Below are 14,240 nucleotides of genomic sequence, written 5' to 3'. Positions count from 1 at the left end.
ATAAACTAACTGTGAGCCGTAAATTGCACAGAAATGTCCTTCGATATGCTTAGACATAAATATAATATAGACAGAAAGCGATTTTTCAAATATCTTCAAATTAGAAGTTACATTCGAGCAAATCAAAATAATACCTGCACCAAACCACCAAAATCAGAATTGGAAGACATAATTAGGAAAAGCAGTTCAAAAAAAGGGGCAATATCAGAAATATATAAATTAATTAGGTCCAAAACATCTGAAAATTCGTTAGGAAGGTTGAACGCCTGGAAAAATGATTTAAAAAAGGACATATCCATGGAACAGTGGGAACTGGTTTGCACAAAAGCTCATAAACAAACAATTAATTCTAGACTAAGGTTGTTGAAATACAAATGGTTAATGCGAATATATATTACTCCGGAAAAATTAAATAAGTACAACTCTAATATTCCAGACACTTGTAATAAATGTAATGAAGATAAAGGTAATTTTTGGCATTGTATTTGGGATTGCAGGAAGATAGGATCCTTTTGGGTTGCAGTAACACAAACTATGAAACAAATATTATCCAAAGAGGTTGTTTTGGATCCTGGCTTCCTTATTTTGGGATTGTACCCAGAAAACATGAGGTACACAAAAAGTGACAGAATGTTTATTGATATGGGTTTGTTACAAGCAAAAAGATTAATTGCACTAAAATGGAAAAAAACAAGGGAACCGAGTATCACACAGTGGATAAAACAAATGATGGTGGCTTTGCCATTGGAGCGAATAACATGTATACTGAAAAGGAAATTGGATGTTTTTGAGAAGGTATGGAGGCCTTTTGTGAATTTTGTAGAAGGATTTGTATTAACTGAGGAGGACGAGGACTGAGGACAATGACATTTGATTTGGGATAATGACAAATTTAGGCCTTTAACGGAGTGATAAATCTGATGACTTTTTGGGGGGGTTTTTTGCTGTCTGAGAGGAGTGTATGTTCATGTAGTATTTAGAGTGTTGGACTGTTTGCAAGTCACTAAAATGTAAAAATAATAAAGATATTGTTGGAAAAAAAATTGCACAGAAATGCCAGATGTAGCAAAAATTATACAAACTAAAACTTATAAATGCAGATTTATTTGAATTTTCTGGCAGTTGTTTCATGGTTCAGGCTTTAAAGGTTTTAGAAAATGATCAGGAGGATTAGAATGCATAAATATTTTATAATAAAAGTACTGACATTGAAATGTTTGTGCCATATTTTAGTATAACTTGAACTGTGTATAAAGTAAAGGTGGAATCGGTTATTTTTCTGTTCACTTCACAAAATTAGACTGCCGTTGTAAGAACCCCGGCAGGGTTAGAGTCACTGCAAATCAATACAAAGTTTTGAGTGATTACTTGAATTTTTATGAAATGCAATGAATCATTTCTCTCCTGATGTGAATGTGTCACGGACCCTGGGTTTTGGCATTTACTGTTTGATTTCGTGTATTCTGAGTTTTGGGTTTTATTTTTTATTTAACAATATTTTCCTTGTAGCCTCAGTTTTATATTTAGGTTTTCTTACCTTTTGTTTTCTGATCTAGTCTTCTTTGATCATAGTTATGTTGTATAGATCATTTCCTTAGGTTTCAGGTTTTCTGCCTCCCTGGTGTTTCCCATTAATTTGTTGTCAAATCTCCATCCCTGCGCCAGGTGTTTCTTATTATAGCTCCTGTTTTGTTTTGGTAGTGTTTTGCTCCTTGTGCCTTACATTACGTCCGTCTGTGCCTTATTCCGTCTGTCCAGCCAACTGCTCTCTTTTCACCTGATTAGTCTGTTGTGTTTTTAATAGCTTTAGTTGCCCTTTGTGTTTGTCGCAATGTCTGTTTATCTCACTGTTGTTTGTTTTTATGTGTTTGACTCTGTTATGTATTCTGTTTCTCTGGATTTTTGGACAGTTTTCCACCATTGAAGGTGAGCCTTTAGTTAAACCTGCCTGCCTGTAGAGTTTCTGCCTGCTTGTAAAGCTTTTGGGTCCAAAGCCCTCCAAACTATAACAGAATGGCTGCAGTGATGACAGTGCACTCATCCACCGGTCAGAAAGGGTCATGGAGTGGTTTATTGTGTATGAAAATGATGTGAATCACATGCGGTGGTCTTCACTGCAAACATTTCAATAGTTCAGTGCTTTGAGGTAATTGCCCACTTCCCGATTGCATATTTTTTTAAATAATCGTCACATTTAAAAGTTTCATCTCATCAAACAAATTACAATATTATTCAACTATAACTAGTCAAAAAATAGAATGCAGTTTTTAACCCTCAGCTATGAAAGGCAGCTATGGGTTATTGCCATTACATGACCGGCTGCCTTGGCAATAACTCACGAGCAGGGCGAGGTAGGATTTTCAAATTGATACCATAGGTGCATCTTCTTAAAATTTTGGACGAGTTTGAATCTCAATGACATCAACCTAAAGGATAAGGTCAGAGGTCAAGTTTTCTGAAAATCTTGTGAATGGGATAACTCAACATTGAAGTGATGTAGGATTTTGAAATTGAAACCATAGGTGCATCTGTTGGAAGCTGATGGGTAGCACTTGCAGCCGCCGGTATTTTTTAATGATGATTTTATTTCTTAAGGGGAAAAAATACCCAAACGTACCTGGCTCTATGTGAAGATGTAATTTCACAAGGTAAATGTCACAAGTCAAAACCCAGGCCTCATTACTGCCAGATCTGTTGAATCAAGAAATAACTTAAGTCTGATAAAGTAAACTAGGCTAAAAGATCTTAAAAAAGCAACAAACTATGACATGATATAAAGAAACAGCTGAGAAACAAAGTCATGGAAAGAATTAAAAGGTAATTTCTAATGGCTTAGGACTCCAGTGAACCACAAATGAGAAAACTTGGTGGAACGCTGGCGAACCTTAACAGGAGTGGCCAGCCTATGAAAATTACTCCAAGATTACATCAATGACTAATCCAGGAGTCCACAAAAGAACCCAGAACAACATCTAAAAAACTGAGATTTCCAAGGTGAGAATCACTTCTGAGGAAAAAAACAACAACACAAAGGCTCATCTCACATTTCCAAGGAAAAACATCTGAATGATCTTTTGGAGAAAGCATTTCATAAAAAGAAGCATTTCATAAAAAGAAGATCATATCAACAGTCAAACATGGTGTTGATAGTGTGATGGTCTGAGGTTGTTTGCTGCTTCAAGACCTGGACAGCTTTCCAAATTGATGGATTCATGAATTCTGCTCACCAGAAAATTTCTGACGGAGATGGTCCACCCATCAGTTTGAGCTCTGAAGCTCGGGGGCTTGATTATGCAGCAGGACAATGATCCGAAAAACACCAGCAAGTCATCTGCATGGCTCAAAAAACAACAACCCAAAATGAAGATTTAGGAGTGGCCTAGTCAAAGTCCAGACTTACATCTGATTCAGATGATTAATTAAGACCTTATACAGGCCGTTCATGCACGAAAACTCTTTAGTATGACTGAATAAAGACTAATCTAAAAGGAAGAGTGCGACAAAAGACTGTGAAAAGACTCCTCGCAAACACTCATTGGAGTTCTTGCTGCTAAGGGTGCCACAAGCAATTTTTAGTTTTAGGGGTCAACTACTTTCTCACAAAGGCCATTAATAAATGAAAATCATCATTTAAAAAATGCTGTTTGGTTTTACTCTGTTATCTTTATCTAATCCTAAAATTGTTTAATGATCTGAAATATTTAAAGTTGCAAATATGCACAGCACTGTATTAGAGGATCAGTGGCAATAAAACATTTTTTTAATGCAATCAAGACCATTTCTAACAACTACAGCCACATGAGTGTAGCATGGACCACGTGTAGCACGCTAACAGGTCATGCCAGTTCTTTAAAAATATCTTTAGAAAATCGAATAGAAGACACAAGTCCTCTTTTCAACTTGAAGTCAATGCTCTTTAATCACACAGATGAGAGCAGGTTGTTTTTCAGTGGCTACTGACGTCAATTGATTCTATAATATTCAAGAGAAAAACGCATTTTGTGTGCTGTGTGATCAAGGTGAAGTGGAGAGTGAATCTTATTTTCTTTTACACTTTACAAAGCATGATGTGGTAAGAGGGTTTATTTTCCTAGAAAGGACACACAAAGCACATTCTGGGCACATCTTGGCTTTATTTTGATGTCTCTAAGTTTATACCATTATCCACTTTTCTGAAGTGTACCATAAAGAATTCGATTTGGGGCCCTGCACAATCTGCTCTAGACCAAATATCTAAAAAGCAGTCTGCACTGGTGACTTACATTTCTTCATTTCCTGATTTTGATAAATGACAAAGGAGTAGAAATTCTTCTCACTCTTTTTCAGGTGTTGATTTACAGTCCAACATTTTTCAAATACGTCTACGAATCGTGGCTTGACAGTCATGGACGATATCCTTCGACTGGTTTCCTCAGTTTGCTGCTCGCTGTCCACATATGTGATGAGGTAAGGAGAACTACTCTAATAGGTAACATATGTGACTACTCAGTCATTCCTGCCAACACCCCCATTTTCCTTAAGTTTCTACCATATTTCCCTGCCAGTTCCTTATTTATTGTTTTTCCTTGGATAGTCCTCTAATTTGTCTGACCCTCAAACTTCATTACGAATAATTGTCATCCTGGTATCCATATGTTTTGTGTGTTTATCTGATGTGTTCTAAGATGTCAGATTGTTTTAGAAATACAGTCCAAACACTGCATATAATTTCAGCCTGCAGTGATGTCATACTCAATTACATCAAGGTAAAATGATAGAGTTGTGACCTGGCAAAGATTGAGGAACAGACACAGATATCAATATCAGCACATATCAAGAAATCAGAGTATTTAATATACCTAAAGTGAGATATTTCAGACCCTCTGTGGTTTAATTTTGATGATTATGGCTTACAGGTAATGGAAGTCAAAAATAAAATATCTCAAATTATTAGAATATATCATTTTGAGTTTAAGTAAATTAGTATTCAAGTGTTAGAAACATCATGGATCTCCTGGTTTAGTTCAATACACACAATCACAATTGTGGGGAAGACTGCTGACTTGACAGCTGTCCAGATGACAATCATCAACACCCCACAGAAAGAGTGCAAACCACAGAAGGTCATTGCTGAAAAGCCTGGCTGTTTTCAAAGTGCTATATCATGGCACATCAATGGAAAGTTGGAGATTTATGTTCAGTAGTCCAGTGTCCTCTTTTCAGTTGAGGACACTGGACTTCAGATGAGGACATTCAGCATTTCATTTGAAAGTCACTGTCTCAAAGTCTGGAGTAAGAATGGAGAGGCACAGAATCCGAAAGGAATCCAAGCTTCATGGAGATGCCAATTTAATTTTCCAGCTGGACTTAGCACCTCCTCACAGAGCCAATACTGTTACAAAACGGTCTACTGTCAAGGTTGTTTTAGTGTGCTTGATTGATGAGCCAGCTTGCCTAACTTAAACCCCATAGAAAATTTATGACATATTGACAAGAGAAAGAGGAGAAACTCCAGACCAAAAAAAAAAAAGACCAATGGAAGAGCACTATAAAAGCAACCTGGGCTAATTCCTCACCAGTGCCACAAGCTGAGTGCCTCTATGTCAATGTGCATTGATGTAGTAATTAAGAATCCCTAACTAAGTATACCCATAGAGAGTGTAGAAGAGAAACGGCTACCATAGACCAATTTAAAGCCTCGAGATAAACGTTTCTACCATCACTGGTAATCTGGCATATTTCCAGTGTGCCAATGCACTTTTGGGCCGATCGACTGGTCTGAAGAGCCACCACACACTGGCCGTACAATCACTGAGAGCATCCCATTCTTTCATTTTCATTACTGACACTGGATTGCACATTCAAATCTCTTAATGCAAGATTTGAATGTGCCCTCATAGAAAACGTTCAGTGTTGAAGAACAAAACAATAAAAAGAAGGACGTTTTTTATTCAATATGACCCAAAATGAGTGACTGAGGACATAAAGTCTTCACAGGGGTCAAGACACAAAAGCTGTGTCTTGATCCCACAGTCTGTTTTCAACCATTGCTATCAGTATCTGGTAGCGTTCAGAAGTACTTCTGCAAAGATGTTGACTAAACTCATAACTGTAAACAAAACCCAATTGTCAAACTACATTCACAAAACCTTTGACTCTTCTGGCAAAGCCTAAAAAACCCATCCAAACAGTTTTATCTGTGGTCAGAACCACACAGTGTTTTTACAGAGAGTAAAAATAAGAACAGAACTGAGCTTTCAGTACACCCTACATGAAACAATGAAAAGCACAGTGTTCAGGGGATGCAGCCCAGGCCTTTAAACCTCATATTGATGTCTTAGAATTCTACAAAACTATGAAGCAAAAACAAAAATGGACAATCGCTGATATATGTCTTCCTTCTTTAAAAATAAAAATAAAAATAATAGGTTGTGTTTAAATTCAGTTGCTCACCTGAAATTACTTTTCTTGACCTGGCTCTACCTCTTCTCCTCAGATTGTTTCCATCTCTTGTTGAATTGATCAGGCTTGTATTGGTTAAATGGCATCATTAGTGACAACAGCAAACTATTTTGTGTAGACAATGAGCTAGAACCAAATTTTCATCAAAATGAGCCATCATCTGATCTAGCCAAATTGAATTCAGTTTCTGTGTAACAGGCTGTGGGATGAGTGCATCCAGACCATCTACAAATTACAACAATTTCTCTTTTTAAATAAAAAAAAATATGTAGTAGAAACAAAATTGTTTTCTAGTGTCACCAAAATCTCATCACATATCACTGGCCTCCTGTGGTGAAACTACAGAGTGTATTTCTGTAAAACATTACTTTCAAAGTTTGCAAAATGCTTCCACAACTGGACTTGTGAAACAAAGATTGCTCTGTTGATGATTAAAAAAGGGATTTGGAGAACTTTGGAGATACTGCAAAGTATGTTATTATGCACTAAGAGCTTATGTGGTTGTCTCACTGTGATTAACCTTGTCTCTTCCAGGTCAGTGTGTTTGGATTCGGTGCAGACCAGTATGGAAACTGGCACCACTACTGGGAGGAGAACCATTTGGCCGGAGCTTTCCGACACACAGGAGTCCACGATGGAGATTACGAATATAATGTCACCCTGCTGCTGGCAGACAAGCACAAAATCCGAATGTTTAAAGGCAGATGATACCGAGCCCATATGTGCAGCTGGATGACCACCAAATGAACCTCAGCAGCCTTTTAATGTTTGTTACCCACCAAAAGAAAAATGTTGTTTTCGTTTTATTTCTTTATTTTACGGATTCCAAAGACATTTTCACTATTCTGCTCAGCCCAGTTTCCTGTCATTTACTGAAGTGGCTGTTTAACAAATGTCACTTCTATTGTCACACCAGGGGACGAGGACAGGCCATCCACAAGACAAAATCAGCACTGCCACGGGAGACTGAGCAGACAATAGAAGAAGGGAGACGAAGATGTATTTTAATAAGCATGTTATTATAAAAAGCTGAAGTACTACTACATAGTATGTGTGTAATCCATGTGTCGCTTTTCTCTATAACGATGTCCAGCACTGTGGCCGCCAAAAGCTTTGTATGCTAATGATCAGACCAAGTGCCGTAATTACCGTTAATGTGTGCATAGACATTCAATTGCCTCTGTTGCAAACTGTTTAAGTTTAAATTGATCCCCAATAAATGTAAAAGCATTTAAAGCAAAATCCTACAGACCTAACATCAAAATGCATTTCCACAATATGGCACTGGTTTTTTACATTGTAGCGATGGACATGCGAGAAATTCTGCTGTTTTTTGTCAGACCCACCAATTTTTTCATGTGCAACTTTCACTAAATAGCTATTTATTAACTTGCTTCCCTGATTACAGCTGTAAAATAAAGTTTAATGACACTAAAGGGGTGCTTAAAATTGAACCCAAAATCTACCCCAAAGAAATGGTTTTACTACATTGGGACATTTACAGAAAACCCACGGGACTGCAGCCACATCTATGGGAAATACTTAAGTGTTCAGTCCAAATGTCAAACACTTTGTCATCCCTACTTACTAAGTTTTGCAGTGACCATATAGTCATATTTTTACTTGTTGTTATATTTCATTTTGTTTCATTTTTTTCATTTTTAAGCCACAATGCCAGAAAGAAAATGAAGTCTCTATCAAAAAGAGTCTAAAGATGATTAGACCAAAAAGCATGGAGTTTTAAATATGTAGTGAAAAAATAATGTATTCAGGCCCCCAAGGGATAGAGGTACTAGTCTGGTTTTGGGTTTGCTGCTACTTTTAGCCACACTGAAATACCTAAACTAGGGTGACCAACCGTCCTCTTTTCCCCGGACATGTCCACTTTTCACATTCTGTCCGGGGGCATTTTTGAGATTGATAAAAATGTCCGGGTTTTCCGACAGAGGACCCATATGTGTGACGTCATCCCTGAACTGCTGCTTTGTGAGCGCTTGTTCTGCGCTCACAGATGGGCAGCAACGCGCCTATTATATTATCATTATAATGATGTTTAAAAGATCCCAAAGCGCAAGTGCATCTTTTCAGACGAACTGCAAAAGACATTTCCCTCGGACCAACCCAGTACTGGTAATTTTTCTTATGCAGATGAGGTATTATTTCTGTACCATTATTTAATTTCAGAGGTTTTTAAGTTATTTTTTTTTTGCACTTGTTGACTTGTAAAAGCCTACATGACATATTGTATTTCACAATTCATTAACCGCACAGAGAAGGCATCGTTTTAATATGTTAAATATATTTTGTTAGGCAAGTTTTTCATGACTGAGCCAAGTGTCCTCTTTTTTGGAAATTAAAATATGGTCACCCTACCTAAACAACAATCAGATAAATACAATTTTCAACTGATAGTCATAGGGTTGACACTTTAATTTTATTTTGTTATGCACTTTGTTTTGCGAACCAATTGTTAGCTGTCTAACCTGCTAAGCTATGATGGGGAACATGTTAAACATTGTGCTTGTGCTAATAATGCTAGCATTATCATAAAGAGCATTTCAGCATGCCAGCATTGAGCCCAAGTTCCCCTGTGTCTCACAGAGCTGCTGATATATGCAGTGTCTTAATTTTCCCGCACTTAAGCTTATTTTCTTCTTATTTTGCTGAACATTTGGAGGCTATAGTGTTTTTTGTGACGCCAGTATGTATCTCCTAGCAAGTCAGAATTAGCACGGTGACACTAAAAAATGCAGTAAGCTAGTTCCTTAGTTGTCACTCTCTGTGCTCACTGTGCACTGAGGGTACAAATAAGACTTAGCTTTTTAATCTTATTCTTCTCATTTTGCTGACTGTTTCTTGACTCTGATGGTTGAGAAGTAGACACACAAATCTGAGCTAGCACGCTGGTACTCATGGGCTACATTTCAGTATCCACTTCTTCTATCATTTGCTTTTTCAGATATGTCTCAGTCACATAGACAGCAATAGAATGACAACCTCCTTGTGACTAGGAAAAATCAGTCATTGATTGTACTGAATTTTTTCACACTGGCGACTGATTTCAAATAGTTGGGACGAACAACTGGTTGCCTAAAGGTTAAGTGTGTAACACTCAACAACTTGTTGTAACTCAACTGCTTGCCACCAAAATTATAATCTCATTATATCTTTATATAAAAGCAAAGTTGCTGAGCGCCACTGTCATCTCGCAGTTAAATGACCATAATGCAGCAACTACATCACTATTTGTGGAGGGATTTCTCAATTTTAAATCCATGGTTCTGGCTGGGTTATAGCAGTTAATGTAAATTTCTGTTTAATATGAATTTCTGTGGATACAGACAGCATTAAATTTGTATTTTTCACCAGTTTAACACAGTTGATCACCATAATAACAAAAACTGACTGCATTTAAATGCTAACTTGACCCCACTCAATTGCAAACTGATAGCAGACTAACTCCATCTTATTGCCGTTGCGTTGCCATCTTTGAGTAGTCCCAGACCCGGTCTTTGTTTTCGAAGCAACTTCTTCAAAGGACACCAGTTCAATCATTTTGGTTTTCTCTAGTTGTAGAATTAAATTTTCTACCCACAATTTAAGTGTTTCGTACCCAGTACATATGAGGAGAGATGACTGTAATGAAAAATCTCTTGAAATTTTCATGAATTATATGAATTATTTCCATCTCTTTGACAGGGCTGGCCTGAGCTACATATTCAGAACACAGAGACCACATCAGACAGGATGCAGCGTGTGCTTCAGCTGCTTTCACTAAAAATACCATAATGTGGCACCTTCCTGCTGCTTTATGTGGCGGTGTGGGCGTGTTAATATGTAAAATGTAACCGAGGTGAAACAGAAAATAGTTTTATTGCTCTTATTTGTTCCCGTGATCGCCACTCTCTCTCTCACTCAACCACTGTGGCTCTCTCTCGCTCTCTCATTGAGCTGAGGTGAAGGGGGTCAGCTTTGATGTTTCAATGTAACTCACAATTTCAGCAGATTCTACATTTGAAATTGTAGAATACCAAGACCAACTAAGTTTCTGTTCTAGAAAGTAGGAAAGTTTGGTGTTTGGAATTTGTTGTTTCTTTTATTAAATCTGCTGGGCCAAAAGGACTCTACTGGAGACCTGCAGCTACCTGTGGATTAAGAGTTGTGTTATAGCAAAGCAATCAATGAGATTGTGCCGGTGGGTGTGATGGAAAAATGACAGAGAGGTTTTCAGTGTTTGCAGCGTAACACAAACAGCAGGTTCTTTGTCATTGATCATCAACACCTGACATATGAACCAGCCTATACAGGGGTGCCTTATCGTTGAAATCAGTGATGTAGTATACATTTTTTGGTGTATTATGTGACACAGTTTGTAAATGAAAAGTACGTGTAAAGTGCCTTACAGTTAAAGTGTACTGTATTGTTGTGGAAATCTGACACTCTTATGCTTGGTACACACAGTATAGCTGTCTCATTTATTGTCAGTAAGATGTCAACATGTTTTGCACTTTTTGATGAGGTGTCGCGCTGTTTTGTCCAGACTTTATTAGCTTGCTGATCACGCTGAACTCTCACCTTCTTATTTTTACTCACAGACATCTGACCTGAAATGATGTGCTTGTTCAGATGATGCAGGAGTTAGGCTTAGCTGCAGTAACAGGCTATGATTTGCTCCGTGTGCCTTGTAACAGATTAGAGACATTTGTCTGGCGGTTGTCTTTTCTTCATTCTCGCACACACGAGCGGGACGGAGACAAACCACCATTTGGTTTTTCCTGTCACCATGAATTCATTCAGCTGCCACAGAAGACAACAGTGGTGTGAATGTGTCATACAGGGAGCAGGGAATACTGCCACCTAGTGGACAAAAACGTGGGTCAGCATTAACGTGTTTTCATTTGTTATTGTATCAGTCGGTATGAACTGGCACTTTTCAAACTGTATTCATTGTTTATGGTTTAAATAAACTGTAAGTAGTGCAGTTGTTTCAGTCTTCACACACACACTAGCTGTGAAGATGGATGTACGTAACACTAAGACAAAAATAAAGGCTCCAATGAAAAGAATGGGTGACTTCATTTAGTTTTACAGAAAATTGTTAAACACACAATCTGACACACAATAGGCTGGAAAATTCCTACAACAGTTCAGCTGGTTTCTTATATCTGTTCAAGCCTTTTTGTTTCCTTTGTATTTGTTTTTTTGCTCATATCTTGTTGGAATTTGTTAGTGATTTATATCAAAGAAAGTTCAGTGATTTAGTGTAAGCCTAACTGAAACACAGTGAACACAATAGTTATTTTTTAGAAATCACAGACACCCTGTCCTCGAGGCTCAAAAAAAGAGGAGCAACATTTCTCTTGAGTGATACAGGTTATAAAACAAAATATGGTCCTCTCCAGATGATGCCTTTTTCAGGGAAGGTCTTGCTTAACCCAGAATATATTCAACAGCACAGCTATTCCAGCAGCGTAGCTTTGTGATTTTTAAAAAAAGACCATGTGCAAAACTGGTGTGACTGCAGCCCAGGACAGTCGCCCACAGAAAACGGCTTCGTGATTTTCTGAGCCTTTACAGAGTATCAGCGGTGATGCGGCACAGTGATACATGCTTCAAACAAAAGCCTTCAACACTTCAATATTAAAAAAGATCAGTTTTGCTGTTCTACATAATTGCTATTGATTTGTTAATTAGAGTTTACATTAAAAAGTTAAAAATGTAAAAACAACCTCTGTCATGTGACTGACATTGACATGTGTCTTCTGTCTTCTTCTTTTCATTGCTCCTTTTGAGGGTCCCATAACATCCCCCTCTGTCACACCAACCCTCTGCATGGCCTTCCTCTTTTCCTCCTGCCTGGCAGCTCCATTGCTACATCTTCAACATCCTTTATCCAATTCCACTTCCCTCCTGTGCACATGTCCAAAGCATCTCAGCCTTGCCTCTCTGATTTTGTCTAGTGGAGATGTCATTTTACAAGATGAAAGACTAAGACGGGAATCTATGATCAGTAAACTGCTGCTGCCATTGTCTTTTGTCCTGCTGACAAAAGCTCTCATCAACACACTCATGGCAAGGCATACTATATTAGCAAGAGCATGTGATACATATAAATTGAAGTGTGCCTGTCTGTCGCTTCTCTACACAGCAGTGTATTCGATCAGCCTGTCAGAGTAAACAGCTTGTAGTTAAAATATTAGGAGAAGGCTAATACAGTATTTGATCATTATATGATATTTGATTATATGATTTTCATCCTTGGCTGGATGGAATATATATATATAGTCTGAAAAAGTTCAGGTCATTGACACCGACTTGTGTGGGAGAGACAGATAATGAAAAGTTGAATTATTCAGTTGTTCAGCTATCTGTGGACTCCCACAGTGCGGTAAAATACAACTGGAGCGTTTTGCTGAAACGTGTAAAAAGGACAAGAAGGTTAATGATTTGTAAAACATTTCACAAATTCTGAGTAGGCTGAGTGCAAATTACACCAGATGGCCGTGAGCTTGTATGCGGATGGGTCTACACAGATTTCACAGAAACATATCAGTCTGCAGCAGCTGAGACAAAGTTAGATGATTCACAGTTTGGGATTTGAAAAGAAATACACGGCATTTAATGTTCCTTATTAATCTTTCTCTTTTTAAGGATGTAATCACAACCATGGTCGATGGTTAATCAGTCCTAATTGGTGAGAAGCTATTCACATGAATCCCCTTCTTAGTTTAACTTTGCTTTTTCCTTCATGACCTGCTACAGCTAAAAGTCATTATTTCTTCTTTCTGCTCAGTACACGGAAAAAATGTTGATTTTCTGCTTTTACATCTGTGCTTTGATGAAATATTCAGTGTGAATTACATAAACACATGACGTATGTCTTCTTTATTATATGCTTTAATTAAATTGAGTCTAAATGAGGTGTTATGCCTTCAGTGCTGTGAAACCGCTAGGTTCTTTCCTCTCTTACCGCTCAGTAATTTCATGCGATGTTGTCACAGTACAGCTGCTTTCTGGCTTCAGTGGTAATTAGCTGTTTTGTGTTTTGTAATGCTGATTACACTCATAGTTTTTGTATCTTAAGTAAGTTGTACAAACCACCTTCAAAAAATAATTCATTATAGAATTTATTAAAGGCTATGGAGTCCTATTAATGTCCATTTTATTTATAGTTGTCTTAATGCACTACAGGCCACATTGAAGTTTCTCAGTTTGGCCTGCTTCTCTCTGTGCAACATAAAGCTATAGTTTTCAAAAAGTAGTCATCACATGAGTTTTTGTTATATTTGCAATTAAACACAATATTACCTTGTTAGCATGCTCTTGAATCTGGTGATTCCGACCTTTACATAACCATCAAAGCCACAACCACCATACAGATGGAACAGAAGCAGGAAATATGGTAAGAGATCAAGCCCCTCCATAGAGAAATACCAAGCGGGTTGCAAAAGCCAGCCTAACAGAACATGAAAGGACAGCCTCTGATCACAACAACAGGCCCTGAGCACAAGATCTGCAGAGGAACGAGTCAGTCACAGCTGACAGGATCCAAGCTGCATATTGCACAAGTTGCCCAAGAGACTAGGAAGTCCATAGCAACAGGATGTGAGTCCCAAGCTGGGACAGCATGCACTTAAAAGTATACCCAAGGGGTCAACCTAGTGACAGTGCTGTATGTGGATTAGAAGTCCACTTAATGTGGCTGAGAACAACAGGGCTAAGTTCGAGGCAAGCAATCAGTTGTCGACCAACTGGTCAGACACAGTGGTAGTTGGTGAGGAGTGGAAGACCACTGTTGT

At 37.9% G+C, this 14,240-nt stretch overlaps 1 protein-coding gene across 2 annotated transcripts in view; it reads left to right on the top strand.

Moving 5' to 3' along the window:
- The window catches only part of LOC100712274 (CMP-N-acetylneuraminate-beta-galactosamide-alpha-2,3-sialyltransferase 1), an 89,934-nt gene extending 78,564 nt beyond the window's left edge, over positions 1–11,370 (top strand). The window contains exons 7-9 of one of the 2 annotated variants that reach the window (XR_002058040.2): positions 4,327–4,446; positions 6,976–7,207; positions 7,358–11,370. Coding sequence is in view for 1 of the 2 variants with exons in the window: in XM_019350880.2 (XP_019206425.1) it covers positions 4,327–4,446; positions 6,976–7,149 (294 nt within the window). In the remaining variant the exon portion in view is untranslated. Of the gene's footprint in view, positions 1–4,326; positions 4,447–6,975 lie in introns of both variants that reach the window. The other variant, XM_019350880.2, reaches the window with a different exon arrangement.
- The last annotated feature ends 2,870 nt before the right edge of the window (positions 11,371–14,240 follow it).

This window comes from Oreochromis niloticus, linkage group LG22 (assembly GCF_001858045.2).
Source record: "Oreochromis niloticus isolate F11D_XX linkage group LG22, O_niloticus_UMD_NMBU, whole genome shotgun sequence".
In the NCBI taxonomy this organism is placed as follows: domain Eukaryota; kingdom Metazoa; phylum Chordata; class Actinopteri; order Cichliformes; family Cichlidae; genus Oreochromis; species Oreochromis niloticus.
The sequence above is the reverse complement of the archived record's forward strand: the minus strand, read 5'-3'. Positions and strand labels throughout refer to the sequence as shown.